Below are 27,193 nucleotides of genomic sequence, written 5' to 3'. Positions count from 1 at the left end.
GAACCCGAGACTGACTCACCGAACCCCTAGGGTTTGATCAAACCCAGGTTAAGAACCACTGCTCTGAACGATAAATCGATGATCAGAATAGCTATAGATGATTTGTTGATTCATCCGTTTATTGTTAAATCGTTGCTTCAACTTTGAAGACATATTTGATCGATAACAAAACTTGCATTATTATTTTACATATTTTTTTTACATTCTAGGGATTAAGATCATGTTCTTGAGCTGTTGTTTTGAATGTAAGCTACTACCAATAAGTTTTCTTCAATGCTTCGACAAGAATGACCACGTACATCATAAAAAAATATTTTCAAATGCACTTTGAGATCCATTTTCCAAAGTTTGCCTTTTTTATTCTCAAAAATACTGTTATTGTACTTCACAGACACAACTAAAGCACTGGCTGAGGTACCCCAGAGCAAATACGCCCGCCTCAAATAAGATTTGGTGCATTGATTGAAAAATGAGTTCACAAGAAAAACAAAAGTCTCATTCTTAAATGTTCACTTATTGTTGCTGTGAGGATGAGGGAAATATTTTCTTCCACTTGCGTCCCTGGTGACTGGGAACATTTTAATTAATATAATTTTGATTAATGGCTGCATGACTAATTTCCCATGATAGAAGTGTTGATCATGATGTGTTCCTTCAGTTCCAGCTCCGAGGAGGCTGCGATTCAAAGTGCTGAGCCCAAACAACCTGCTCATCTCGTGGAAGGAGCCCAAAGGCGACTTTGATAGCTACTTGTTCCTCTACAACAGCATACCAGGTAGGGATGTCAACCTTAAAAAAAAAAAAAAACAAATAAATTATTAAAACTCTCAGAACAGTCACATACAGAGAAAAAAAATCTGCTCTTCAAATTCGAACTGACTCAACTTTAAGGAAGATTTCATCATGACTTGGATATTCCGTACCTCAGGAACAATTTTGTATTGGACATATTATCAAAGCTCCTGCACAATTATCCGACATCTCTGCTCAGTTTGAGATGACAAAAAGTTTGTTGTAACAGCTTGCAATCTGTCAGCAAGTTGCAAAGTGAGGCTTTTAGTCAAGTAGCTTCCATAATGATGGAGTCAAGCTTGGAATCAATGTGAAGCACAGGCTGCACACACTGCCGCAAGATTCAGTGTCTCACCCCGCTCATTGTGAACAACTGAAGAATGTTAAAATGTCTGATATGACCTCATCTACTAGAATACATTCATTGGTTACCCTAATTGCCATTGATGTTTCTTGTAATCATAGCACCTCTACGTCTTCGTCACATAAAGCCCTTGACGATGACGCTGCCAACCTCGCAACGCCGTTCCGAAACACAGAAGATAATTTTCTCATGTGCAGCCATTGTATAAGTGAAGGAGCAGGTCTGAATAACCACGTAATATAAAATGCATCCCCCCCAAACAAGCTATCAGGAGAAAGCTGCGTCTGACAATTTCGTGGTGCGTTTAATAGCGTAAAAAAAGAATAAAAAATAAATAAAAATCTAATTTACGGCCGCTTCCTCTCAGGGAGGATTGGAAGTACTGCAGTGGTTGCTTGGCACTCAGCACATGCAGTAAACATTTTGGCCCACCACTGTGTCCTTTTTTGTATCAAGATAGTTAAGAGCTCCATGCAAGAGCATCCAAACAGTTTCTCCTTTCACCTCCGTATTATTTATCGTCATATCATGCTCAGATTTATTTTAAGCAGTCAAGCTGCATGATGAAAATTTAAGTATTAATTTGGTGGTATTAAAAAACAGCTTAATAAACTGCTGTGCTTGATTTATAAATAAAATGAAAAAAAATCTGTCAAGCTGACATTCTCATTAACAGTTAATGAAAATGAAATTCAAAAAACTAAAACAGCAATTTTTGTATACATTCTATGTACTGCAGACATTTTTTTTTTTCCATTTATTGTTCCATGAAGACTTTTAACCTCATGAGCGCAGCCCGGGAAAAAGAAATGAGAAATTGTTATTCATACACAGGCACACGTGATTATGTATATAGTATTGCGAATGAATGCGTTTTGGTTCGGAAATGATCGACAGCATAGAGATGTGCAAGAACATCAAACTATCCAATTAAAACACTGAGCCTGTATTTAGCTGACTGACTTTAGTTTGAATGCTGAGCGCTGCTGTTTCTTCACCTTCTCCCTACGCCTTGCTAGTCTTTTAAGGACGTCATTATCCAACAGACTGCAGCGGTAGGGGGACCGCAGAAAGCGTGCACACACCTTATTGATGGCTTCATTGATTGCAAGTTCAACATTTAAGTGGGCTGATAGTGTGGCTGAACAGCTCACATTGTCGCTCTCAAACTATGCAACAGCATTCTTGGAGTGTCAAATCACAGGAAGTCACTCATTAATTTTCTCCACCTCAAAAGTTACTCAGTAAAAATGAATCATCTCCAGGAATTAAATACAAATTGGTCATAAAATGGACAGACTTCCTCCAAGGAACTGAATCAAACTTGTGTTTAACCTTGGTGTGATTTTCTTATACTCAGGTGGCCATCAGAGGGAGATCATCATATCAAAAAGTGACACTAAGGTGTTGATAACAGACTACGATCCATCCAAGGACTATGTCGTCAGCGTCATTTCTGTCAGTGGCAGTACTCAGAGCAGAGCACTTCTGGGCAGATTTAAAGGTGCGTTTATACCTTTAACCCTTGTGTATTGTTGTTTTGGTCATTCTTAATATGGTCATCTAACTGGAAGATGACTACGGATTCAACTTCCATCTCTACTTTCTAAGTATCCACTGATGTACTATGGCTGCTGCTGATACGCTCTCATTAGTGTGAATGACTTGTTTACTGGCTTCCTTGACAACATACTTTATGTTTACTGTGTGAGCGGATGGATGAGGAAACACTATAAAAGGCTACCTTCTGGGAGGAAAGCTGCTGTATGAATTTATTACAGTGAATCCCCATTTATTGCAAAGATGTGTTCCAGACCCAACAGCAATAGTCTGCGCTATAGAGAGATCATTTTCTCCTTCCACATACTTTAAACACATTTGATTATATTAGAAGACACTTAATTATAACTTTTTTTTTTTAAACATATCCTTAGTGCTTGCTCCTACTCTCTTGCTTCTTGTACGTAGTATTTACAGAAATCGCCAAACTCTAACTCGGTAACACTGATTGTTCTGGAATTAAAAAATCTTGGGCAAAATGCATTAATAATAAAATAGTTTGTTGATTTACCATATTTTTGGACTATAAGCTGCTTCTCAGTTCTCGAATCGTGTTGACAGCAGCGAACAAGGAGTTCAAGTTAGAATAGAAACTTGCACTTCTAGAAACTTGTATCCCTTTTGCTGTTTTTTTCTTTATTTTATTTTATTTTATAATGCTCAGAGGGCTAGTGACTATGCAATAGATTTATATGAGCAGCAGCGGGACCACAGAATGGGACATAGGAACTTCCTCGCCAGATTATTATGTCCAGAAATGCATAAACAGCAACTGTATGCCAATGAGAGTGGCAGTTAGTTTGTACAACATGTTAGCAAATCTCATCTTCATATCTGTAAATCTGTATTTGCTTGTACACTTGCTTGTAAAAAGCAGAAACAAATGCTCACTTAAAAACCAACAATGTAACAATAAATTGTGATTTATGATGGGGATTGACTAAATCATCGTGCATCTTGTGACATGTCTTTTCTTTTCCATGTGCAGCCGTCGATGGTGGCGGAGGAGGCAAAAGGGAGCCGCAACATTTGACCGATTCATTGATTCTTCCTGAAGATGTCAATGAGATCTCCGGAGGTAAGACGAGTACTCACAAAGTTGCCAGGAGGATTTGACGTTACGTGTATATTAATGTGTTGCTCAGATGAAAAATCTAAAACATCAAGTGTTTGCTTTGGTGTGCACTGCTTGTGAATTGACGTAGCAAGAACAGCTGTCGGGGCCATGTCGAAACAACAGCTCATTACAACCCAAAGCCAAGAAATAAAAAAACGACTCCTAGGGTCTTTCGAAGTCCAGCTGGAATTTCTTACTCCATGCTGAGGCAACAGAACCGACTTTTTAAAAGCAACGCACGTAACAAATGCTAAGCCTAATTACACTCTGTTTGTAAATCATTCAGAGTTGTGTACACAGGGTTGAGTGATGTATTTGTCAATTGTGTCTTTGTGGTTTCCTACAAATTTGAACTATCTCGCCCCAGACTGGACTGTCTGGTTTTTCATCTTGAAATCAAGATTTTATTTAAACTGGCAGCCTTAGCGATACACTACACTACTTTGTTTTTCAAATTTACTGACAAGACAGAGACAAGGAAAGTTTGATATTCATGTTAGGTCCTCTTGAATTTGGTAGGTTCATTTTATATAGACACCTCATATTACACTGGCAGTGTGGTTATGGTTTTATTTGCTGGGTTTATTATTCAGATTTGCATGAAGATAATTCGTCACGAGGCAGCAAGGGAATGCAATTGGGCAACTCAGAACTCTTCTGGTAGTTTCAGTATACACCGAGAAATTGAGGGGAAAGTTAACCTCGATAATTGATAAAGAGCTTTTTTTTTTTCCAAGACCTTTGAGCGTGTCCATCTCATCCGGTTTCTCTTGATGCACAGGGACTAATATTCCCGGGCCTTGCCACTGAGGATCTTTTTAACCATCTATAACTCTGATCTAATCCTTAGAGATAGGAGAACCCATATCAGTGTCGAGACTCTGCTTCCCCATGGGAAGGTGTGTCAGTGGATTTGAGGGTTCGATCCAAGCATGCGTTCCCAAAGTCATCACACATAATTTATTTTATCACAGTGACAGGAAATAATTGTATGATCTGCTGATGCTTGAATAATTTTCCCAACTTGGCCACAAAACATGAACAATCTTCTCATCCTCTTGGCCTGTCTGTAGCTAGATTAGACATTTGAGTTTCCTTTTGGCTGTTTTATCCCAACTGCAGCAGGGGTGACCTTCATTAGGGTTGTGCCTCGCATCTCTCGAGGTTTATAATAGTATGCTGCTGTGCGTCAGTAGACTCAATGAATGCTTTGCGTGTCGCTGAGCTTTTGTGTACTATGGCCATGGTGATAATGTCACACTGGATGAGTGAAAGGTGTTCTTTCAATTTCATTGTGTGTTGTGAAGGCTTCTATCACATGGCTGTGTTAGTGCATATACGTACGTATTCACATCATTTTAATGAATGCTTCCAGATGAGGTATGTCTTCTTTATCCTCAGCTGGTCCATGTTTGTTTTGGAGTATCATGGTACATTTCATCATCCCCAAAAAATATGCATCTTTGGTTTATTAAATACTTCAAATTGTTTATAAGAGTGAATGTGAGTGTCATGGTTGTCCACGTGTCCTGCTATTTGATGGCGATAGGTAATGTGCACAGCGTGTTTTTCCAAAAGTTAGTTGTGATAGGTCACCTGTGACCCTAATTAGGAAAAAGTGTTATCGAAACCGGGTTGATGGAGATCCGATCGTCACTCGTCCGATGGTGTGTTTATGGGAGGGTTGAAAGAAAAGCTAGATTGTTTTTGTCGTATAAGCAGGAAAATAAATTGGGATCAGGGCTTGACGTTAACTTTTTGCTCACCAGTCACTGTGGCTATTGGATTCCCAGAGTTACGAGCCACTCAGCATTTTCACTAGCCACAATTTTGCTGTTGGATAATAGACATTCTGCCCGACCAAGTTCTGGTTTTCTGAAAGAGGACAAAAAAGGACTATTAGAAAAAAAAAAAAGAAAACGAACTGAGCTCAATTTCTTTTTCCACAGCAAATCAGAGCATGTCAGAAAGGATCATAATATATCAATACGATTGTATGTATGAGTGGTATAGCTTATTTTTTTTTAAAGTAATAAATATATTGTCAAAGAAAGCTACAAGTTATAATTCACCATGCATTCCATTTCCACTTTGTGGTTTTTTTCTTAAACTAGGGTTTCAAACTAGGGTTAGGGTTTCAAACTAGGGTTTAAGTGCAAGAGCCCCACTCTCCTCCTCAATGAAGCTAATACGCAATTCTCTGCTCCTGTGTAGGTCTGCATCTTAACAGCTGGATTTGAATAATCGATGCAGTGACAGCGCTTTTTTTTTTCTCTTTCCTTCCATGGAAATGTCTGCCTTGAGAAAAACAAAGTCAAGATTGATGCATTATGGTGTCACAAAGATGTAAATTGAAAAATTCACAGAACCTCTTCTCCATGAACAACGCTGTAAGCGTTTCAAGAATAGCCTTCAAGCAGCTGTAAATAACATTAAGCTATATTATTATGTTTATAGAACACTTCTCCCATGCTTCTTGTTGCTGTCCCTTCTAAACTTCTATTATTGGTTACTGCATAAATTTCATACACTTCCGTTCAAAAGGTTGGGGACACTTTGAAAATGTTTGTATTTTTAAAATAAAATTGCTAGATAACATAAAACTAATTAGGAATACACAAATGTAGATGATAAAATGTTTTTTTTTAGCTATTTATTTATTCATTTATTTATTCGTTTATTTTTGGAGACCCCTACCTCAAGCCTCTTGCTGGGTGGCATGGGTCCCTAAGGTTCACCAATGGCAGCGGGTGTGCCAGGACAGATGCTTGCTTTGCTTGTCAAAGCAACTATAAACTCATTAGTGGGACTCGTGTTAGGCAGTAATGTATTTTCATTGGAAGTCGACCCGAACCAACGTTTCCACAAACACGATAGCTAATAGATGATTCTTTGCACAGCTGTGTGGCATCAGATCAAACACTAATGTTTATGTGTCGGCATCACAGATGTCGTTCATGATCCTCCAGTAGTTAAACAGATTTCAGTCTCCTGTTGAGCCCAAATTTTAAGTCATAACTGAGCTTTGAAACCAAATGTTTTTTCCCGGTGAAATTATTACCTTCAATTAATTAGATGGCAAAACTTCTTTTCTTGCATTGAGAGTTGATGATCACAAACACTGGGTCCCTTTCCCTCAGTCAGTCTTTCTCAAATAGTGGGGCGGGCCCCCTTGCGATGGGGGGTTGCGATGCCAGGAGGGCGCGTGTGACCCCAGGGAACTTGTTAATTAGGGCACAGTGCTATGCAGAGGTGTACTTCTTATGATTTTATAAACTAATGATACTATTTATAGTCACGGGAGGGCGTGAAATATTTTCTTCTTCCTGGGGGGGCATAACAGAATATAATTGAGAAGCACTGCCCTAAGTTTTAATTCTGTCGAGAAAAGACACCTTACTAATAAGCTTTTGGTTCACCGAGTTTCCGAATCATGGCAGTGAAATTATTTTTGGAAATTTATTGTCATGTAAGACACACTATCACATTGGCTGATTTAACATCCAAGAGTGTAAAGTAAAAAATACATCCCAAAAACGCATCCCCATTGCTACAATGCATTTTTCAACGCATACATAAATTAATAGGATGCGAGCGTTTCCTCCCCCCTCCGTTATTGAAGCCTCAGACTGGCAAGTACACGCGTGCAAGCATGCACACAAATTCAATGAACCCAAGGGACAGATGTAGTTAAAGTTGAACTGGAGGCCAATGAGATTCTGATGCTCTGATAGTGAGAGATAGAAACGAGAGTCATCTTAGAGCATCACCTCTACCTCCGTGTCAGAAATCCTTTATTTGCGACACTATTTGAGCTCTTTGGCTCTGTAATTAGAAGCTTGTGTTGCACCCTCCTGGAGGCCTTTTAATTTAGAACTTGGATTTATTTCCCCCTTTGTGGCTGGTGCTCTTGCTTCCTGTGCCACAGACAATTTTCTCCATTCACCTGTAGTACTTTACATATGCTAGAATAAATTTGGTAGCAGTGCTACCTTTAATAACCCGAATATTATTATTGTCATTATTAGTAATATTATAGATTTACTTATGTTTACGTTTATTTAAAAAGCCAGTTTCCAAACACAACAGCAACAAGACACTGCAAGATGACAGCCAACCATCTTAAGTTAATCCTGTAAACCTATTTTGATCTTGTCCTGTGCAAATTTCAGCAGTGTTCAATCAAATGGCATGCTGCTAGCCAGCCAGCCATATTGATATGCATACACAGTTGCTTCTTCTTCCACTTGGTTGCTTACACTTCTGCCTTCATTGTTTTAATCAATTTCTTGTTTGTGCATCTTCCGTCTGCATGATGTGGCACCGAGATCTGACGCTCAAAATATTAAACCCAGAAATATGTCGCAATGTTGGTAAATTATTACGGCAGGCGGTAGGCCCACGACAACATTCATTTGAATCATCACTTGTATATGTTGCCAGTTCAGAACAGGGTAGAGTGATGATAATGATGACAGCTGGTGAGATGATATAAATACGGTATGAGAAAGAGCAGCGGGTGGAAGCAGTGAGAAGAATTGAAAAATAATGAACAAACATTGATGCAAAGTGAGGAGGCAGCTAAAGGACTCACGGAGGAAGCTCATTTCAGTGTCCTTTGCAATTTGCACACTTCTTCTCCATTAATCTCCCTTTACTTACAGCTCTTTCCATCCTGCCAACGTGTCTTTAATACTTTGCTTTAGCCCCACAGCTGAGTCATTTCTATTCAAAGCTGCGTCGACCTCGCACACGTTGGATGTCAATTCGCAGTCTCGGGAGCAGATCGACCATCGCTCACTTTGGTTTGCATGCAAGCGAGAAAGAGCGAGTGTTCTTGCCAGACTTTTGTCCTTGTCCTCAATTAAGTAATAAGTGTTCGCCACTAGGTTAAGCTAATTGTATGACACTGCACTTGGGTGGCTCGTCCACTGGTATGTCAAGTAAAGCGGTCAATTAGATTGATTTATGCCCACTTATGTGCCTTTCCAGCTCATAAAAAATGCTGATAATGGTAGCACTCTGAAATATTTTAATCATGCGAAGCAATGTCACATGGAGACGAGTGCCAGGTTAAATGCATTATTTAGTACAGCAACATGCCAGTGGTTTGTATAATTTTGTTTGCTAGATGGAATGATATGGTGAATTTGGAATTTGATTGAATTTTTCAGTTTGACTCTGGCCATCTTATAAACATGTCTCAATATTCAGGGTTCTCTCAATTTTTTTGGGCCACTGTAAATCAAGAGCAGGATACACAGAGGCAAGCTTCCCTAAAAAGTTTTTTTTTTCTTTTTAGACATAACTGCTAGTAACTACTGACTGGGTAACCACTTAACTAGAGCTGCTTGGTGCCAGGCCAGATAATTGATAATTGTAAAAAAAATAAAATAAAAATCAACTTTTTGAGGTAACTCATCATAGGTGTTTGTAGGGTTTTGTTTTTTTTGTATAATTTGGGGGGTTTGTATTACCCTGTGCGAGATTCTTGGCACCCCCGCGGCCCTCCCAGGGAAAAAAAAATCGAGCTCCTCCAGTGTTGGTAACATCATTATAATCGTGTTGAATGAATTTGTCACCTGACATCGCACAGCCGCCTCACACTTTTCAGGTTGGGAGTTTGAATCTGAGCTCTAGCCTCCCCAGAGTTTGAATGTTTTCCCCGTGCTTGCACGTTATTTTGTTTTTGGGGGTATGCTGGCCTCCCTCACACATTTCAAAACTGTAGACTCAACAAAACTGTAGACTCAAAATTATCTGTAGATGTGAATGTGAACTGTTTGTCTCTATATCCATCCGACCCAAAGTCAGCTAGGAAAAACTCCAGCACAGCCGTGATCAAAATGTTTTTTTTATTTGGTACAATGCCAAGTTAGACATTGCTTGCTTATTTATGGACTGTATAATGACCAATAAACCGGGAGCGGTCCCAGACAAATAAATTGAGATCCTCTCCCATAGCTGTCACACACTTTTGTTTACAAGCTCGTATGCGTTGGCCATGGTGGAAAGTATCATCTTGAATAAAAATGCCATGCTTGGGCATATTTGACCAACTTCTTTGACCTTGATTTTGAGGGATTTGTGCTAAACTCAAACTGGTTTCCCTTAATTGGCTGTTTGGCCTTGGGCACAGTTAGTATAATTGTTAATTATTAATGATTATAATTCATGACAGAATAATAAGGTAAAATGTCAGAAAATAAAGTATGCGGCAAACTAATGCATCATGAACTTGTGCACTGGTGTCATGATGAACCACTGATTTTGATCTTCAACACAGTACAGTATCATATAAACGATACTGAGTGTAAACTATTTTTTAGAGCACCAAAATTTCCTTTTTGAGAGCATATTTTCTTGACAACTTACGATTGAGGGGTGACCAGTCTACATTGCACCCACCTATTGACCCAAGATGGGCTCCAGCTCACCTGCGATGGTGTAGTACGTGTATATAATATGAATTAATATATCTTGCATTTGACTTTGGCGGTTTACAAACTAGTGTCTCGCATTTTGCAGAGTCAATTATTAAGCCATATTTAATGGATCCAGGCAGTCACCCTTGCATTTTTTTCCCCAATATGTACATAAGGCTCAAGAAAAAAAATCCACCAGATACGTATGACAAGAGGGCCCCACTTGCGAAATAGAAGCCTACTCTGCTCAACAAATATGTGAGCAACCAAGCACAGAAATTAGGTTAAGACAAACAGATTGGAGAGAGCGGCGAACGCAAACAAAGGTAGAGGAGAGACGGCTTAAGGGAAAGCCCCTCGGTGTATTGAGCCAATACATAAAGCATCTGCTGTGTCAGAACGTCTTTGCAGGGAGCTGAAACAGAACACGGCAGTCGATTAAAGTTCAACATGTTGAGAAAGGTCACTCGTGGAACGAGACAAACTGTCAAAATACATTGTTGGGATTATGTTGTATAACCCAATGCATCATTAGACTCTCCCAAGGCGGGCCCGCCGACTCCTTGCATGAATAGCAATGAGCGGCTGAGTTGATTGAGGTACTCTGAGGATGGCAGATGTCACAATCCTCGACATGTTGCCCGATCTAATGAACTTAAAAAAAAAGTAGAGAATATTTTCCTTTTTGAGCCCTTGTCACAGTTCTCAGGAACTTTCATGAAGGCTTTGTAAGCATTCTTTAAGGTTGTAATGTTTTTTTAAATGTTATCCTTATTTTCAACATGCTTTAAAAAAAATAGTGGAAGTGTTATCCAACACATACAGGAAGCTGTTCATTTTAAGGATTCGCTTCCAACATATCCTTTACACTGTCACAGGAAAGCCGGAGCCTATTCCAGCTGACTTATGGCAAGATGGCGATGCATCACTGCAACGGTGCCGCCGTATATTTTGGTCTGTCATAGCAGCGAGACAGTCCAGTATCCCATTATCGTTTTGTGCCTGGGATTTATCTTACATCAAGTCTGCACAGTAATTTAATGAAAAACTGTTTAACAGATATCAGTTTGATTATCTTTGCAATAAATTATCATGGCCATGGAGGTGAATTGCTACTTTCAAACTAGTTTTACGCAGGAATCTAAAGTCTGTTTCTGCTGTCAGTCCATCTGCTTAACCGTCGCTGTTCTTGACATTAATTCCAGCCACTGCAATGTAATCACAGTGCTTGGGAGGAAATAAAACCTCACAAGAGAAGGACTGAAATGGCAGCAGACTCCGTCTGATCCAATAAATAGTAAGTCACTAATAAATCAAGACGGCGTGGTGAGAAGCAACAGTTAATGAAAATAAAGCAAGGAAACAGCAACATGGAAAAAGGCTGCAAATGTTAAATGTGTTTGTTTAAAGGGCTGACTAAGTTTGACTACCTTTAAGAGCTCAGTGAGTTTTATTTCATTTTTATATTTTTAGTGTAACTTTCAGTTCCAATTTTTCTTGTTAGTGATCTTTAGTTCTCGGTGTTAGTCACTTGTGACTTGTTCAATCTGCAGGATGTTGGATAATGGCTCTTTGTTACTGTAATGCCAGGTAGAATGTTGCATTCAAGACTGCTGGAAAATATGCAAATGAAATCCAGGGTGTGGGGTGTGTGACTACAAGACATTTCACTTAATAACAAACACCCTTTCTCTTTCTTTTTTTTTTTCCAACACTTTTATGTATTGAATTGACTGTGCATGGCAGCATACTGTGTTTTTTTTGTCAAGAAACTTTTTCAGTCAGGCAACCACAAACACATTTCAGTTTAAACTGAATTTCTTGTTTCAAAAAGAAAGCAGTATTTTTAAAAAAAGCATAGCTTTTGTGTAACTTCATTTGCGGGGTGAGCATTTTAGCACCCGATTTACATTTTGAATTTGTTTATATGAGATGCAAAATGTGAATTTTGACTCTCAAATTGTGTCACACCAGTCCATGTGTCACGTACGACCTCTTACAACTTTTGATATGTGTCTCCATCTTCTTGCTCTAGGTACCATTTATGATCTGTGCCCCTGTGTTTTTGCTCTCCTTGAGGAGTCTGGCAGGCAACCATGGTCTCTTATTGCACTCGTCCCAGTTTTAGTAACGATTTCAGCGCTCCTGCTTGGTAATCCGATTTATGTCTGGATTGCACATACTTTTCCCCATTGGTCTGCTTTGTGGTTGATCCCTTAGGCCTGGTGAACCGTCAGTTTAACCGTTTGTTTGCAAGCCAATTATGGATGATGCTCATCCATTTATGTACTCGCACGAAAATAGAATCGGTTACGGCAGCGGCTTTATTAATCACGAGCTTATATGCAAATGAGGTTCAAATACAGTTCACTCAACATTCTTTAGCACCTGATATTTCAAAGTTAGCTCAGCACCAAATGCTCTGAGTCTTTATAGGCTTGAATATGAAGAAGAGGAGTCCAGATGTTTGATTCACTTTCAGTACCGTTAGTTAAGTGGGCCTGGAATTGTGATTGTCTATTTTACAAAGTCATTTTGAGCAATTCTATGCCTCTGGCTTTTTGGCAACAGTTTACGGGAGACTTTCTTTTGTTCTAGCACTGTGCCCAGATGTGCAAATCAATGCCCATAAGGATATGCTTGCATCATGAGGAAGAACTTGTCATCCTAACTAAAAGTCCATCCTTCCATCCGGTTAACCAATGGGAACAGAGAGAAACATAAACTGCCCTAGTAAGACTTAACATTACAGACTTGAAGAAAATAGAACAGAACTTGTTACATCCACTAAAGATGACTTGTTGCCTGCTACCTGGGTCTCAATTCTTCATTTTTCAAGCCATAAATGAGCTCTTGAATATTATTCCTCAGGATGTGTAATTTCAGCGAAGGTGTTAGATGAGAGGGGAGATGGAGCGTTGGTGGTTGGAAAAAAAAAAAAAAAAGAGAACTAAGGCAGATGGAACTTTGGGGGAGAAGAGACACCTTTGACCAGCCGGCTGTTGTCTGCAAGGCAGGCGGTGTGTAGCGATGAGATGTATCGGCACGAATCACAGGAGCAAGCAACCAATCTCTCTGACATCAACAACACTGTATGCATATTTATGTGTCGGCACAAGGCAGGACTTTGATTTGCTGTCCCCTTCCTATGCCTCGCTGTGTATTATTTGCGTGCATGGGTGAGTCAATAGCCGCATGATTGCAGAAGTAATGTATATCGAATATATGATTGGGAATCATTTTTCAAAACAGTGGGCAGATTTAATATGGAAACTGTCAGATGATTACAGTATCAAATACTCTGTAGATGGCAGAGGCTTGTGCAATTTTTTATCACAAACATGCTGAAGTTGTCAACGCTTTGTTCCACATGCTCCAAACAAACCTGTTCAGTGCTATCTAAGATACGTACATGTCAGATGAAAATTGTAAAACGAATTACAGTAGTGACTGGGTATTATGTAGGCCTCCTGAAATTTAAATTGGTTTTGGTTATAGTCAGATTACACCTTGAGGAGGTTTTCTTCCGAGACATTAAGAGTTGTTTTCGTCCTGTACCAGGTTAATGGAAATACCATTAGGCAAATAGTCTAGTTACAGTATGCCCTCCAAGCATATCATGACAATTAAGAAGCTTGGTTTTCATTCATGTTAATTACTTACGGCCATATTCTCAGAAAAGGTGCATAGTTGTGCAGGGTTTTTTTGGCTGTGCAGATCCTCTTTTGGACTTCATTCTGTCATTTGCACACCTTTTCACCATTTACACACACTGCGTGGAACAACCCTTAAATCTGTCAAATCTGGAAGAGTGCACATTCTCCCAAAGATTTAAGTGCATTTTCCTTTGTGTAGAAGAAAGGGTGAATCATTGCATGAATCAACTTATTGAACGCATTATTCTTATTCTTATTCTTGGCTTTTAAAATTATCCCAGGAGGTGCGTCACAAATTGGTTGTAGTTCCTTATAAATGTACGCACTTTGAGCTTCTGCCAAACTGGAAAAAGTTTATTTTTCTGCCATGTCAACAACCCTTATTTGCATTTAAAGGAAATGAGATGAGCCACTCGGATTAGGGTACTGAGTTTGACTTTTTGCTGTTCTACGTTATCGTCAACTTTCATTAGGGAGACCTTTGTCGACTTGATGGAGATCTGTGCTTTTGTAAATGTCATTCTAGCATTGATTTTTTTTCATGGATCTCTTATTTTCCAGCGGACCAGTTTGTGTGCCACACTGAGTCCATAGCAGACATTGTGATCCTGGTGGATGGCTCGTGGAGTATCGGTCGTCTCAACTTCCGGCTGGTCCGCATGTTCTTGGAAAACCTGGTCAGTGCCTTTGAAGTCGGCATCGACAAGACCAGGATTGGTACGTCTCCCTTCACCTTTCCATTATGAAACGAGCGAGTCTTTTGAAGGTTGTAAAAATGTCATTATGTGTGTGATTGCAGGTTTGGCTCAGTATAGTGGTGATCCCAGGATAGAGTGGCACCTCAATGCTTTCACTACGAAAGAAGCTGTCATTGATGCTGTCAAGAACCTTCCTTACAAAGGAGGAAACACTCTCACGGGTACCGATTTATTGTTGCCATCTTTATTTTAACCATTTCCATACTAAAATTTGTCTACCTTCTTTTATTCCCCCACCCCTGTTTTCTTTTTATGAATGTTCCTCCTCTATTCTTTGTCTCTCCCAAGGGCTTGCACTGTCCTATATCTTGGAGAACTGTTTCAAGGCTGAGTCTGGTGCTCGTGTTGGTGTACCTAAGATCGCGATCCTCATTACTGATGGGAAGTCTCAGGATGATGTCATACCGCCTGCAGAAAGCCTGCAAAAAGCTGGGGTTGAGCTGTTTGCAATTGGTGAGATTGCACACACAGCGGGATGACAGGAGTTGTGAATTATCCTGTTATAGTCTCACGCAAGTGGCCACCGTTAGAATGGACTCAAATCCCCATGTGCAATTCCCTCTTCTTTCGCAGGTGTAAAGAATGCTGATGAGAACGAGCTGCGCTCCATCGCCTCGGAGCCCGATGACTCTCATGTATATAATGTTGCTGACTTCAACGTTATGAGCTCCATTGTAGAAGGACTGACGAGAATGGTGTGCGAGCAAGTGGAGCAGCAAGACAAGGATATTAAGGAGCGTAAGTGGACAATGATACACTATGTGAATGGCAGATAAGAGACTGGAAGGACTACATGGAGTGAAAATGCAGATGCATGTCAACTTCTAGATAGAAACAGAACATTTTTAAAATGTATCCTAGTAAATTAATTGCCAAAATGAACCTTATATGTTCCCGTGTATTGACTTTTTGGGGTTAAAATTGGTTTATTTTTTTTCCTTCAAACATTTATTATGTGTGTCAGTTACAGAGATTTTTGTTTGGTCCGTTTCCAGAACTTGAATTAAACTACCGAGATAACATGCTTTGCACGATAGCTACCTTAACGAGGTGCATTATCTCAGTAATTTCTTGCAATCGTATCACAATGATGTAGGCCTTAATTTAAATTAACAATCTAACTTAGCTTGTAGTTCATGAACCAGATATAAAAAATGTAAACCTAATGGCGAGTCCTAAACCTAAAGACCTGAAAAAAAAATTCAGCCTTGTTATCATCTTTATGGTTCTCCGAAAGGAAAAACCATGAATCAAATAGACTCTAATACGTCTCAACGAGTGCAAATTAAGTTATTGCAAATATTAAGCTTAAGCGGGCAGAAAATAAAAGAAAATTGAAACTACGTCTTGTTCTAAATTTTGCACCACTAAGGAAATAATTCATATATCTCCATGTATCCTTTTTTTCCCCTTTCAGAACAGCCAGAAAGAATTGGACCGCCATCAGACTTGGTGACTTCAGAGGTGACCGCCAGGTCCTTTCGAGTGACATGGCGCCACACCCCTGGAAATGTTGCAAAATACAGAGTGGTTTATTTCCCTGTTCATGGAGGACAACCACAGGAGGTAAAGGGCTTGTATTTATTGTCAAAACAAATCCTGCTAAGAAATGTCTTCATCAGAAAAATCAATATCTGATATATACCTACAGTCTCTATTTTCATCGTGGCAATCTCCTCATCAATAATTTAATCAGTCCTCTCTCAGTTATAGCCTTCAATATTTTCAGAAACTTCATTTTTGAACAAGTTTAATGTGGAAGAACTCGAGAGCACTCTCGCAAACACCTTTGAGATGAACTACAACAGGCACAAAATCTCATTGAGAAGTTCTCTCTCATTAGGATCAACTTGATGTTTTCGTAAATCCTTTTTACTTGAAGGTGAAATGGCCTGGCATCCTAAATCTTTAGTCCATATTGTTCATGCTCTGAGAACAAAGAAAATATGACGCAGTAGTGCCTAGAAGGAGAGTGCCCTCTATTTTTACAGAACAAATGTATGATGGCTCCAGCGCACGCACTGATCCATTTCTTTTCCTGTCATCTTCCTAAAAGACACACGACCAAATCAGTTCAAATAAACACATTACAAATAATAATCTGACATCTTGAGAAATCTTAGTTCCGCAAGTAAAGAGATGTTAGCCTAAATAGTTCCTGTACTGCTGGTTTTTTTCGGCTTCCTTCCAATTCATTTTCCCACCACCATTGTTGTTTTCGTGTTCTAACATTCATTTTTTTTTCCTCAACCATCTGCTCCCCAATCTTGTCTATTTCTCTTTGCGCCACTTCCCCGCACCCCAGGCTGTTGTTGACGGCCGTGACACCTCCGTAGTGTTGGAGCATCTCAACTCACAGACTGAATACCAGCTGTCCGTCTTTGCTGTGAATGAAAACGAAGCCAGTGAACCTCTAAGAGGATCTGAAACAACCCGTGAGTGTTTATGCACACCTGTAGAGGATGCTTTCATAGCAGTCGCATACATCACAAGTTTAACATTGCAATAAATGATTAATATTTTTATTATTATTAAAATGTCTTGAAATTTTAATTCTTAATTGATCCTGAAATGTATCCTTTTTATTATACATGTGCTTTATTGTGAGAGGACACCAAAAATCTGTGTCTTTCTTTTGTTGTGTTTTTAACTTTTGTTGAGTCTCTGTAATAAAAATATTAAATTTGCTTCATACAGGGCATATCATGCAGATCAGACACCCACTAATAAAGACTAAGAAAAAAAAAGGTCTTGCAAATTTGGCATGATTATGTTTTCAATACAGGGTCATGCTGTTTTTTGATGACACCCTTTTTATGGAGGTCATTCTTTCTGCGGGCCATTAAAAGTGATTCACTCTTCTATTAGTGCAAAATGAAGTTGTTTAGATGCAACTCAGCCCTTCCAAAGATGAGATTTTTAATAATTTTGACACAATTTGGGTTCTGACTGCTTTTCGCTGTGTGTGGTCTTGTGCATATGCAGTGGCTCTTCCCACCGTGACAGACCTCCAGCTGTTAGATCTGACTCACAACAGCATAAAAGCGAGATGGGCCAGTGTGAAGGGAGCATCGGGCTACATGGTGCTTTATGCTCCACTTGCGGATGATGGCGACTTAGATGAGAAAGAGGTATACTTTTTAAAACAAATGTGGAGCTTTTGGTGATTGTTGAAATCTGTGTCTTTTTGTCTGAAGGTCAAAGTGTCAGAAGCTGTGAACAAGCTGGAACTAGATGGTCTGATCCCCCACACTGAGTATACAATCACTGTTTATGCTATGTTTGGAGAGGAGGCCAGCGAACCCGTCACAAAGCAGGAAACAACTTGTGAGTGTTGCATAGCCATATTCAAACATTTGTCAATCAGTATACTGAAAAGAATGAATAAAAATGGATCAAGGTGTAATATTGCATTACTACCTCTGATTATGTTTATCAAACGATCTTTTTAAAGGCTTATATTTTGAGAGCTTTGGAGCAAATTAGATTGTGCTGGTGTGTTTGATCATGTGTATTGCGAGCACATTGATTTAACGCCACAACTCTTTCTCGCTCTCTGGTCAGTGCCACTTAGTGCGCCTCGGAACCTCCAGTTCTCTGATATCACGCACAACTCGGCACGCATCAGCTGGGACCCCGCGGCCAATGGAGTGACTGGTTATCGTATCATGTGGGTTAAGACAGATGGGCGGGTTACTGAGGAGGTACGTGTGTCAAATAGTTTTTTTTTTATTTTCTACACTGTATGATTGCTGACTGAGATAATAATAATCATCATCATAATGATGATAATAATAATAATGATAAATAATAATTTTAGCACATCAACCATAAATACTGTTCACGCGCTTCAATACTGGTGTAAATTATGTGTAAGCAGCACAGCCCTCCCTGCAATTCTTTTTTTTTTTCTCTATTCTTCCTTGACAAAATTCGCCAATTTGCAAGGAGAAGTGGTCGTTAAAATTTGATCCATTTGTGTTTTTGTCTTTTAGGTGGAAGTTGGACCTGTGAGCTCTTATGACCTCAGTGGATTGACATCTCTGATGGAGTACTCAGTGGCTCTATTCGCTTTATATGATGAAGGCCAATCAGAGCCACTCACTGATGGATTCACGACGAGTAAGTCTCTTTTGTTGCACAGAAAAATGAATCAAGAGGGCTTTTGGAAGGTTTTGTGGATGGCTATTTGTTTTACCATTGGTTGTTTAGCTTTATACATAAATCAAATTGACAAAAGTCGGTTCATGGATTTTTTTTTTTTCCTCTCCCAAGCATTTTGTTGGCATCCTCCACTATGTTGGCCTGAGTCATGACATAGTTTGCAATACTATCACACAATAACTCAGCAGGGTTTATGAGCACAAAGTGACTCAGTGGGCGACATACACAAAAGTATTGGGACACATAAGCATTCCATTTACAGAAATTGAAGCCTTTTGAACTATTTTTTTAACCAATTATATTACATCTATAGGAATGTATGGAATTGATTGACATAATGCTGACAGGGATTTAAAAAAACTGGTTATATTGTATATTCTGTTTTCCTTGCTGCTTTCAAGTAGATTTAATTGGTTTTATCTATTGGGATCATATTGGGATGTGCAACTGTTAACCAAGTGAGACAGATGCCACTACTATAGTACTAATTTGCATGAAGAAGTAAATAAATGTTCCCCTAACTTTGTCTTCTAAATTGATTGTACTTCATTGGGCCAAAGCGATCTTTACTGGTGGCAATTTATTCTTAGTGTCCATGAAAGGGTGTATCAATACTGTTCAAAGGTGAGCCATTTTTCTCCCAGTGTTGAATTTTATTGCCCCTACAGCTCCCTCTGCTACACTGGCAATATGCCCACCTCATTTACACCTCAGCATAATAGCCCGGGCCCATTAAAAGGTCATTTCCTTGTCCCTGACTATTCAATCATACTAACGATTATTGATTGGTTGGAATATCCCTTTAAGCAACAGGCTTTAGTGCTGAGTCAGAAAAAAATGGACCTTTGGCAAGGTACCACTGAAGTCCTCAATGGAGAACAAGGTGATGTTTTACCACTTGGTTTAATGAGGCAAAGGCCTCGGGTTCTTTAAGATTAAAGCGCTCATAAAGATATATTTCGCGACATGCCTTATGCTTTTTTTTCTTTTTTTTTTCTTTTTTTTTTAATCCATCCCTGTAGTATTTTGTCTAGCACTCATTCTCACCAGGATTGCAGGTGAGGCGGGGTACACCCTGCACTGGTGACCAATCCGTTTATTATTATATATACATTATCCACTGAAAAACAACAATACACACATTATGTTCTACTTTTATTGCAAAATAAACACTAATGAAGGCATTTCAAAAATGTAAACAACTTAAGCATTTTCTCACAGCTCCAGTTCTAGGTCCCCTACATCTCCGGTCCAGTGATGTCAGTTCAGATGGCTTTCAGGTCAGCTGGGATCATTCCGCAGATGACATCATCGTCTATAGACTCTCCTGGGCACCACTCGCAGGAGGCAACACAAAGGAGGTTGGTACGGTATCAGTAATGAGCACTTGCTACATGGCTGCCACTGGAACGCTGCAGACTTTGAAGGGTTTATTCTGACAACAATGAAGGCGTGAAACATAAATAGGTTTTTAAAAAGCCACCATTTGGTACTCTCTTCTCATCAATTTGAAAACTATTACATGAGTGAGAATTTAATTTAGAGCCAAACGTGTTTATCCTTTGGGGTGCTGCTATTGTTCAGTAAGACAGCAGTCTACTTATGGCTGTGCGTGCCCTGATAAAGTGGAACGTGTGCCGGTTGGACCAAACTGCTTCACTCGAGCTGATAAAACCGCAGACATGACTGAGTATAAATAAAAGCTGAATGAACCCAGAAATGAATGGCTTGGGTGGTTTATTACACTGATCTAGGCCTTGGAGACGACTGGGAGACGGCGATAAAGCTCTCTCATGTTTCCAATTGTATGTGTGCGTGCATGTATGTGTGTGTGCACCCTTGGTGAGAGTGATCAATGCTGGAATTATCAGTCTTGGGAGTTAGAGAGGTAAGATGTCAGCATGGATAGTGAGCAATTTTTGACCCTGTCCTGTCTGCTACCCTTGCAACACACGCACGCTTTTTATAGCCATTAAAATACAATTTCTTGTTAAAGTTGGAACACGCTTTTTCGAGCTGCTCTTGAATAAATCATGAACGGTTGCCTCACAGACAATCAATTACAAAGGCAGCTAATGAAACTGACATGCCTTCCAGCTAGTCATGGCAGAGCTAACGCAAAAATGTTGCGCAAACCAGCCTGCAAGCAAGAGATGTAATTTGAGTAAAACTGGTGCAAATTAATAATGTACAGGACAATTTATGACAAATTAATAGGTCACATAAACATTGTCAAAAGAGCAGAAACATGCCAGGGTTCAGATTCTAATATGGTAATAATAAATTAGGATTATTTGATTGGGTTTTGGGTGAGAATAAAATGTAAAATGTGTGTTTCCTTTTTTTTTTTCTTTCTTTTTAGGTGATCCTGAGTGGAAGCGATAACCGATACATGTTGACGGATTTGAGTTCTTCCACTGCGTACGAAGTTATGGTGATGGCAGTCTTCAAAGATCAATCAGAGAGCGACGCAGTTTCTGTCACAGAGACTACATGTACATTTCTTTGAGCATTTGCATTTCCCATAATAACATGTTTTTTCATAATAATGATAATGATAATAATAATGATGATGATGATGATGATGATGATAATAATAATAGTAACAGGAACAACAACATGAATAATTATTTTAAACAAAAACCTCATGTTTCATGAGTACCGCAGATTGCAGTTATTGACTGAAGAACATCTAATCAATTCAATTGAATTTCTCAAATTGCTTACCCTCACGCCGCACTCTTGCTCTCAAGGTAGTATGTTGCCAATCAGCCCAAACATATGTCATCAAAAACAACGTGTAGTTCTGTATTCAGAGTCTAACTCCAAATGTGACTAATTGAATTGGCTTTTGTCCTTGTTTATCTCAGAGGTGGAAAATCTATTTTCCCCATCAATGATTTCTATGTATCTATCCAATTACCTGAGCTATTGATATCAAGGGTTGCTACGTTTGGCTCTAATTATGTGATTGATACTTTCTGTATTTCCCCAGTGGCCAAGACAACAACGATCGCCACCACAACCACTGGTAAGAAGCAAATAATACATCATGCACGTGATGTCATCAGTGATATTAAATAATAAATTGTTCCTCTAATTACCTTTAACCGTGAAGAATTTCATGTCAATGAGAAGAGTTCTATGATCAAACAGTTCCTGTTTTTATTGAGCGTCAATATAGTGGCCCGCTGAGTTTTAATTACGGTTCAAACCAGAGCATGTTTACAGTGTCATAAGTCTTTCGATTGTTTAAAGATTGGCGAGCTGGCAACGCACGCTGGTATTGCACTAACCTCGTGAGATCCAGGAGATTTGCTAACAGTTTGGAGCGCTGTGCTGTCTGCGTTTGTATGATCCAATCAAATCTGCAACACAGTGGAGTCACCCTGCAACTGTGGTTCAAACTAATTATTTCAGGAGCGTCCCAGAGGCGACCTCGATTGTTTTTCTGTTATGAACCAGCGGCACCTAATCGAGTTAAATCGCAGTCAAAGCTTTCAAAATTTAAATTATAACATAAATTAGCTAAAGGCTTAGACTTCTGCAACCCTGTATCTCAAGGCTTTTATTTAACAGTTGCTTTATGCAAGTAGCTTTATAGAATCCAGCAGTGAAAGTCTGCACAAGCTTGATTTACGTGCACAAACATTTTAAAGGCGCTATCATGACCATTGGCACAAACCAACAAAATAGTTACTTTATAGCTTTGTGGGAAACTCCCCCTGTTAAAAGTGTCTTTTTTGCCACCTGACATTTTAAATCTGTCCAACCCACTGCTGACAGCAGCACACTTAAATCTGCTGCCAGTTTTCGGTGACATTTTGATGGATAAATCTCACTGTTGAATACCTCATGTCTGTTGCAAAGCCCCCCGCCAGGCGGTTAGAAACCTTCATCTGAGTGATGAAACCACGCAGAACCTCCAGGCATCATGGGAGCTGGACGACCCCCGTGTGGAGAGCTTCAGGCTGTCTTACGCCATCATCGGGGCCAATCACAAAGAGGAGACGGTGCGTTTAAAAAAATCTTGACAATCTACCCCCAGTAGTCTAAATTTGTGTTTAACATTTGTTTGCATTTTCAAAACTTCCCTCTTATGATTAGTAAACAAAGGCCAGTCAACTAAACACGGATTAGTAAAGCCTGACATTCGTCAATGATTTCAGTAAAGCAAAACAATAACAAAAAGTGAACCCTTCTCTCGTATTCTGTTCACATCATATCGCCTTTTCACACATCATAAATTCTTGCAGCAACAAGCTGGGAAGTTGTACACATCGATTTAACAGAACAGACAACAACGCTGCTTTTTCACAGACTTTGCAGTGGTTGCTTCTGGTAATCATTTACTCCCATCAGAAAAGCGATTCCACGTTTAGTGCCGCTCCACTTGGCTTTGCCAATCCCAGATCGCTGATTCACACATTCATTCTCAAGCGGCGGGCGACTCCCTTACCTCCCCCTCCATCTGTTCCCGACTGTGCCTCCCTCTTCTCTCATCACCTCCTTTTACTTTCATCCCTCGAACCCTTTTTCCCCCTTCTCGTTTTAATTTCCCGCTGTGTCGTCAGAGCCGCACAAGATGGAGAGGCCTGACCGAGCCAGAGGACATTCCATTATCTTTTCAGCAGCCATTTACCTCCGTGGCTTCAGAGATGGGTCACAGCGGAGAGACGAACAAAAGAAACAAGCTGGGGTGGATGAGGAAACAAATGTGGGACAAGGGTCTAAGCCTGACCACATAATTGTCGTTGTGTCTCTTTGGGAAATTTGAAAAGACTCAGGGCAAGCACGATAAGTCGTGTGATGCCTCAAATAGCTCACTTTCATTACATCAACCTGCTGTCGTCTTGCGATGGCTCCACGGGGGACTCTGCGATGAGCACCAGTCCATGCTGTGACCTCATCTGAATATACAGCAGAAAATTGATGATTGGTTTGGCAAGCGTGACAGCAGTAGCAAGTGTTGACCGAAATATGGGCCAACAGTCATTTATTGTGCACAGATGTTCTTACCGCGGGAATTTCGCCTGGACGGTACTTTTGAAGTCCAATGGACATTTTTTAATCAAAAGCTTTAAGTGCTCTTTCTTATTTTCTATTTCAGATACGTATAACCAAGAGTGGTCTTTAGAAAGTCGACAAAGCAAGGAGCTGAGAGCTCAGGTGGTTAGTGATGGGTGTTTTATTTGGAGATGGCATTTCATCATATTTGAAAGCGTGGCACTTGAAACAGGTTCTCCCCCGCCCTCGCACAAGCTGCCAGCTCGCTTGGGTTCTTGGAAAAAGTAAATCCAAAGCGTTTTGGTTTGTTTTCTGGATTCTGGAGTTCACTTTTTTTTTTGCTTTCCTCTAATCACTGAAACTTTCCCTATCATGAAGTTGATTGTTCTGATGATCTCTCACTAGTCTTTAACGCTCCCCATTTCTGTGGCCTTGAGACACAGTGTTTTGAAAATGGTACATTAAATTTCTTCAGCTAACGCAGCGCTTGTAAAGTAATGGAACGTGTCTGAAAAAGACACCTTAAAGTTAACCTTGAGAGGACTTATTGCCAACCATTCACAGGCTCATAGTCATCATCACTCAATATCAGTCTTGATTCATCTCCACATCATCTGATCAAGATTGCACTTCCGTTTTGTTGCTGTCGTAATAGGCAACCAATTTATTTGGTGGCAACAAGCACATTGAAATGCTGAAAGAGAGCCAACTTCAACACTAATAACCAACTTTAATTGCTCCATCTCACTCTTGGCCTTTGTGACTTTATTGACCGAGCTGAAGTGAGCAGAATTGCTGAACAGTTGTGCTTTAAATCCCTTAAATTACACGATATTCTGCAATCTGTCACCACATGAGCTTTGAAATCCGCGTCCATTTGTCTGTCTTTAGGTGTTAGTTCCTGGTCGTCAGAAAAGTATGTCGCTTGAGTCCTTACTTCCTGACACTCAGTACAAAGTAACTGTCACGCCAGTTTACTCGGATGGAGGCGATGGCATCAGTGCATCCACACAGGGGACCACGTGTAAGTCACACACCTGTATTTTTCTGCCAACACATTTCTTAGAGGAGCAATGCAAATTAATTTTTTCTTGCCAATGACAAACACTGATGCCTACTTAATTTTCCTAATGGGGACCATTCATAATTACAGCAGTTCTTTTCATTACGAGACACTGCTGAATTCCTTATTGATTACCTCAACCATGCTCGTGAGAAATACTGATTACCTCGTCGTTAAACAGGGAGAAGGCATGCTTGATAAGATATGTCATCATCGTAGTATATGAAGCCTCTATGGCTGGCCTTATTGCAAATAAAAATCGGTGTGCCTACAAGCAACTGAGTCATAAATCAGATCTCAGACACGGATGTTGGAACAGCATGACAAGATAATCTGTTCTGTGCAGAGATAAAAGTTCACATCAATTATTCAGGAAATAAACATATTAAAACAACCCTAGAACTCCAGTGACACATTTCTAACCCTATCATTTGTTACATTTGCAATTTAAAACATGTATACAGAGTCTCAGCAAGACATAACAACCAACCATCCGGGCCCTATATTTATATTGTTGCCTCATAAATGAGGAGCATAAATTATTGATTATGTGAGGCACTCACTTAGCCAGAAGCGCAATATATTTCCTTTTTTTTTTTTTTTTAATTTATTTATTTTTTCCTTTACTTGCTGGAGATTCAAACTAGTATGTGTGATATACCAAACACTGTGCACTGAACGTTTCTTTTCTCTCCTCTTTTTGACATTTTCTTTTTATCAATATTGTAATTGTAGGGCAACACTGTTACTATTTTCATTTGCACCAGCACTACAAAAATATTTTAGACATTTTCAAGTTAGGCTCTTTTTATACTGGTAGTGAAAAATTAATGTAAAACTAGGCAATTATACATTTTGTGTACAAGTGGATATATATTTGAATGAATGTATTTGTTTTGGTCCAGTGCCTCTCTTGTCTCCTGAAAACCTTCGTGCATTTGAGGAGTGGTACAACCGCTTTAGGGTCACCTGGGATCCTCCACCGTCTGCTGTTATGGGTTACAAAATCCTTTACCAGCCGATCTCTGGTAGGTCAAAAAAAGGTTTTGCAAATGTAAAACGAACAAAAGGTTCATTTGACTCACATGACTCACACTGAGAATGCAAACATTTTACAACTGGAGAGTACAACATTTTGATTTTCATTACTGGTTAGTTTTATTTCATTTATTGTAAGATTGTCTGAACTTAGACATTTATTGCCTTGAAACATGTGCCAACATTTACTCTTTGGTTGCTAATTGACCACTAATTGTTTCACGAGTCCACTCGAGTTACTTTCATGTCCAGGTCTGCTTGCTGTCAACTCGACACAATAACTGCTTCGCCTCAAACCAAGAATCCACATTATTCTAGTTATAGAAAGAGAACAGAAATAACTTTCTTAGAATATAGGACTGGTACAATAAGAACGGGCAGAGTGGCTGTCGAGTTGGTCTGTTTTTTAAGCTACCGGTGTTTTACAAAGATAATTGATGCCCCTGTTTGATATTCATAAAATGTTTTCCTGGTTTTGTTTTAATGTAGTCTTCTGCAGAAATGTTTTTATTATTGTGTGTTTGCGCATGTTTGTCTTTTGCAGTACCAGGGAATGTTTTGGAGATGACCGTGAATGAAGACTTTAACTCGGTTCTCCTCCTGAATCTGCAAAGTGGGACAGAGTACAGCGTTCAAGTGTCCGCTTCCTACCCTTCAGGACAAAGTGAACCATTGCAAGTGAACGCAAAGACATGTGAGCCCAGTTTTATTTAACGATGCTTGATATCTGATCGCATTCACGTTTAAGAAGAAAATTGTCCTTGCAGAAAACAACAGTGTGTGTTGCAGGAAATTGAAATGGAATCCATCTTGCAGTTAGTTTGATGGGGCAAAAGGTTAATGATGACAGCGTGGTTAAAATGAGATCTTAAATTGAATTCCTACACTTTGATGGGACATTGCTGTCAGGTTAAGTCTTCCTCGCAAATTTGTGGGAAGGACAGCGTGACCGACAGAGTGGAAGCAGTAACAGCGAAGGTACAAGTACAACGTGCATATTAAAGGCTCACATTTCTATTGAGACTCCAGCAAAAAACGGAGCGACAAAATATTTATGTATCCCAGTCAGATGAAAAGAACATTTGTTCATTCATTCTCGGAAGCGCTTTTATTCAAGAACAATTTTTTAATAAATAGATTATTTCAGCAGATGTCCAAGGCTAAAACCTCAGATTTTAGAGGGAGGTGCTTTTATGAAGTTAACAATTTCATTTCCTTAACGATTCAGCTTTTTTGTGTTACTTGAAAC

The 27,193-nt window shown here is 39.5% G+C and overlaps 1 protein-coding gene across 2 annotated transcripts in view; it reads left to right on the top strand.

The window, feature by feature from the left end:
- Positions 1-27,193, top strand: part of col14a1a (collagen, type XIV, alpha 1a) — a 72,242-nt gene that overhangs the window by 8,147 nt on the left and 36,902 nt on the right. For both annotated transcript variants that reach the window (XM_068651885.1, XM_049729958.2), the window contains exons 3-22: positions 659-775; positions 2,517-2,660; positions 3,705-3,794; positions 14,476-14,631; positions 14,714-14,833; positions 14,961-15,125; positions 15,246-15,410; positions 16,090-16,238; positions 16,978-17,107; positions 17,658-17,803; positions 17,870-17,999; positions 18,237-18,376; positions 18,668-18,794; positions 20,058-20,197; positions 21,199-21,331; positions 21,832-21,867; positions 22,707-22,849; positions 24,735-24,867; positions 25,812-25,934; positions 26,489-26,638. In XM_068651885.1, coding sequence (XP_068507986.1) covers positions 659-775; positions 2,517-2,660; positions 3,705-3,794; positions 14,476-14,631; positions 14,714-14,833; positions 14,961-15,125; positions 15,246-15,410; positions 16,090-16,238; positions 16,978-17,107; positions 17,658-17,803; positions 17,870-17,999; positions 18,237-18,376; positions 18,668-18,794; positions 20,058-20,197; positions 21,199-21,331; positions 21,832-21,867; positions 22,707-22,849; positions 24,735-24,867; positions 25,812-25,934; positions 26,489-26,638 — 2,637 coding nt within the window. The remainder of the gene's footprint in view (positions 1-658; positions 776-2,516; positions 2,661-3,704; positions 3,795-14,475; positions 14,632-14,713; positions 14,834-14,960; positions 15,126-15,245; positions 15,411-16,089; positions 16,239-16,977; positions 17,108-17,657; positions 17,804-17,869; positions 18,000-18,236; positions 18,377-18,667; positions 18,795-20,057; positions 20,198-21,198; positions 21,332-21,831; positions 21,868-22,706; positions 22,850-24,734; positions 24,868-25,811; positions 25,935-26,488; positions 26,639-27,193) is intronic.

This window comes from Syngnathus scovelli, chromosome 9, assembly GCF_024217435.2.
Source record: "Syngnathus scovelli strain Florida chromosome 9, RoL_Ssco_1.2, whole genome shotgun sequence".
NCBI lineage: Eukaryota > Metazoa > Chordata > Actinopteri > Syngnathiformes > Syngnathidae > Syngnathus > Syngnathus scovelli.
Note: the sequence above shows the minus strand (reverse complement) of the source record. Positions and strands in the feature narration are given on the sequence as shown.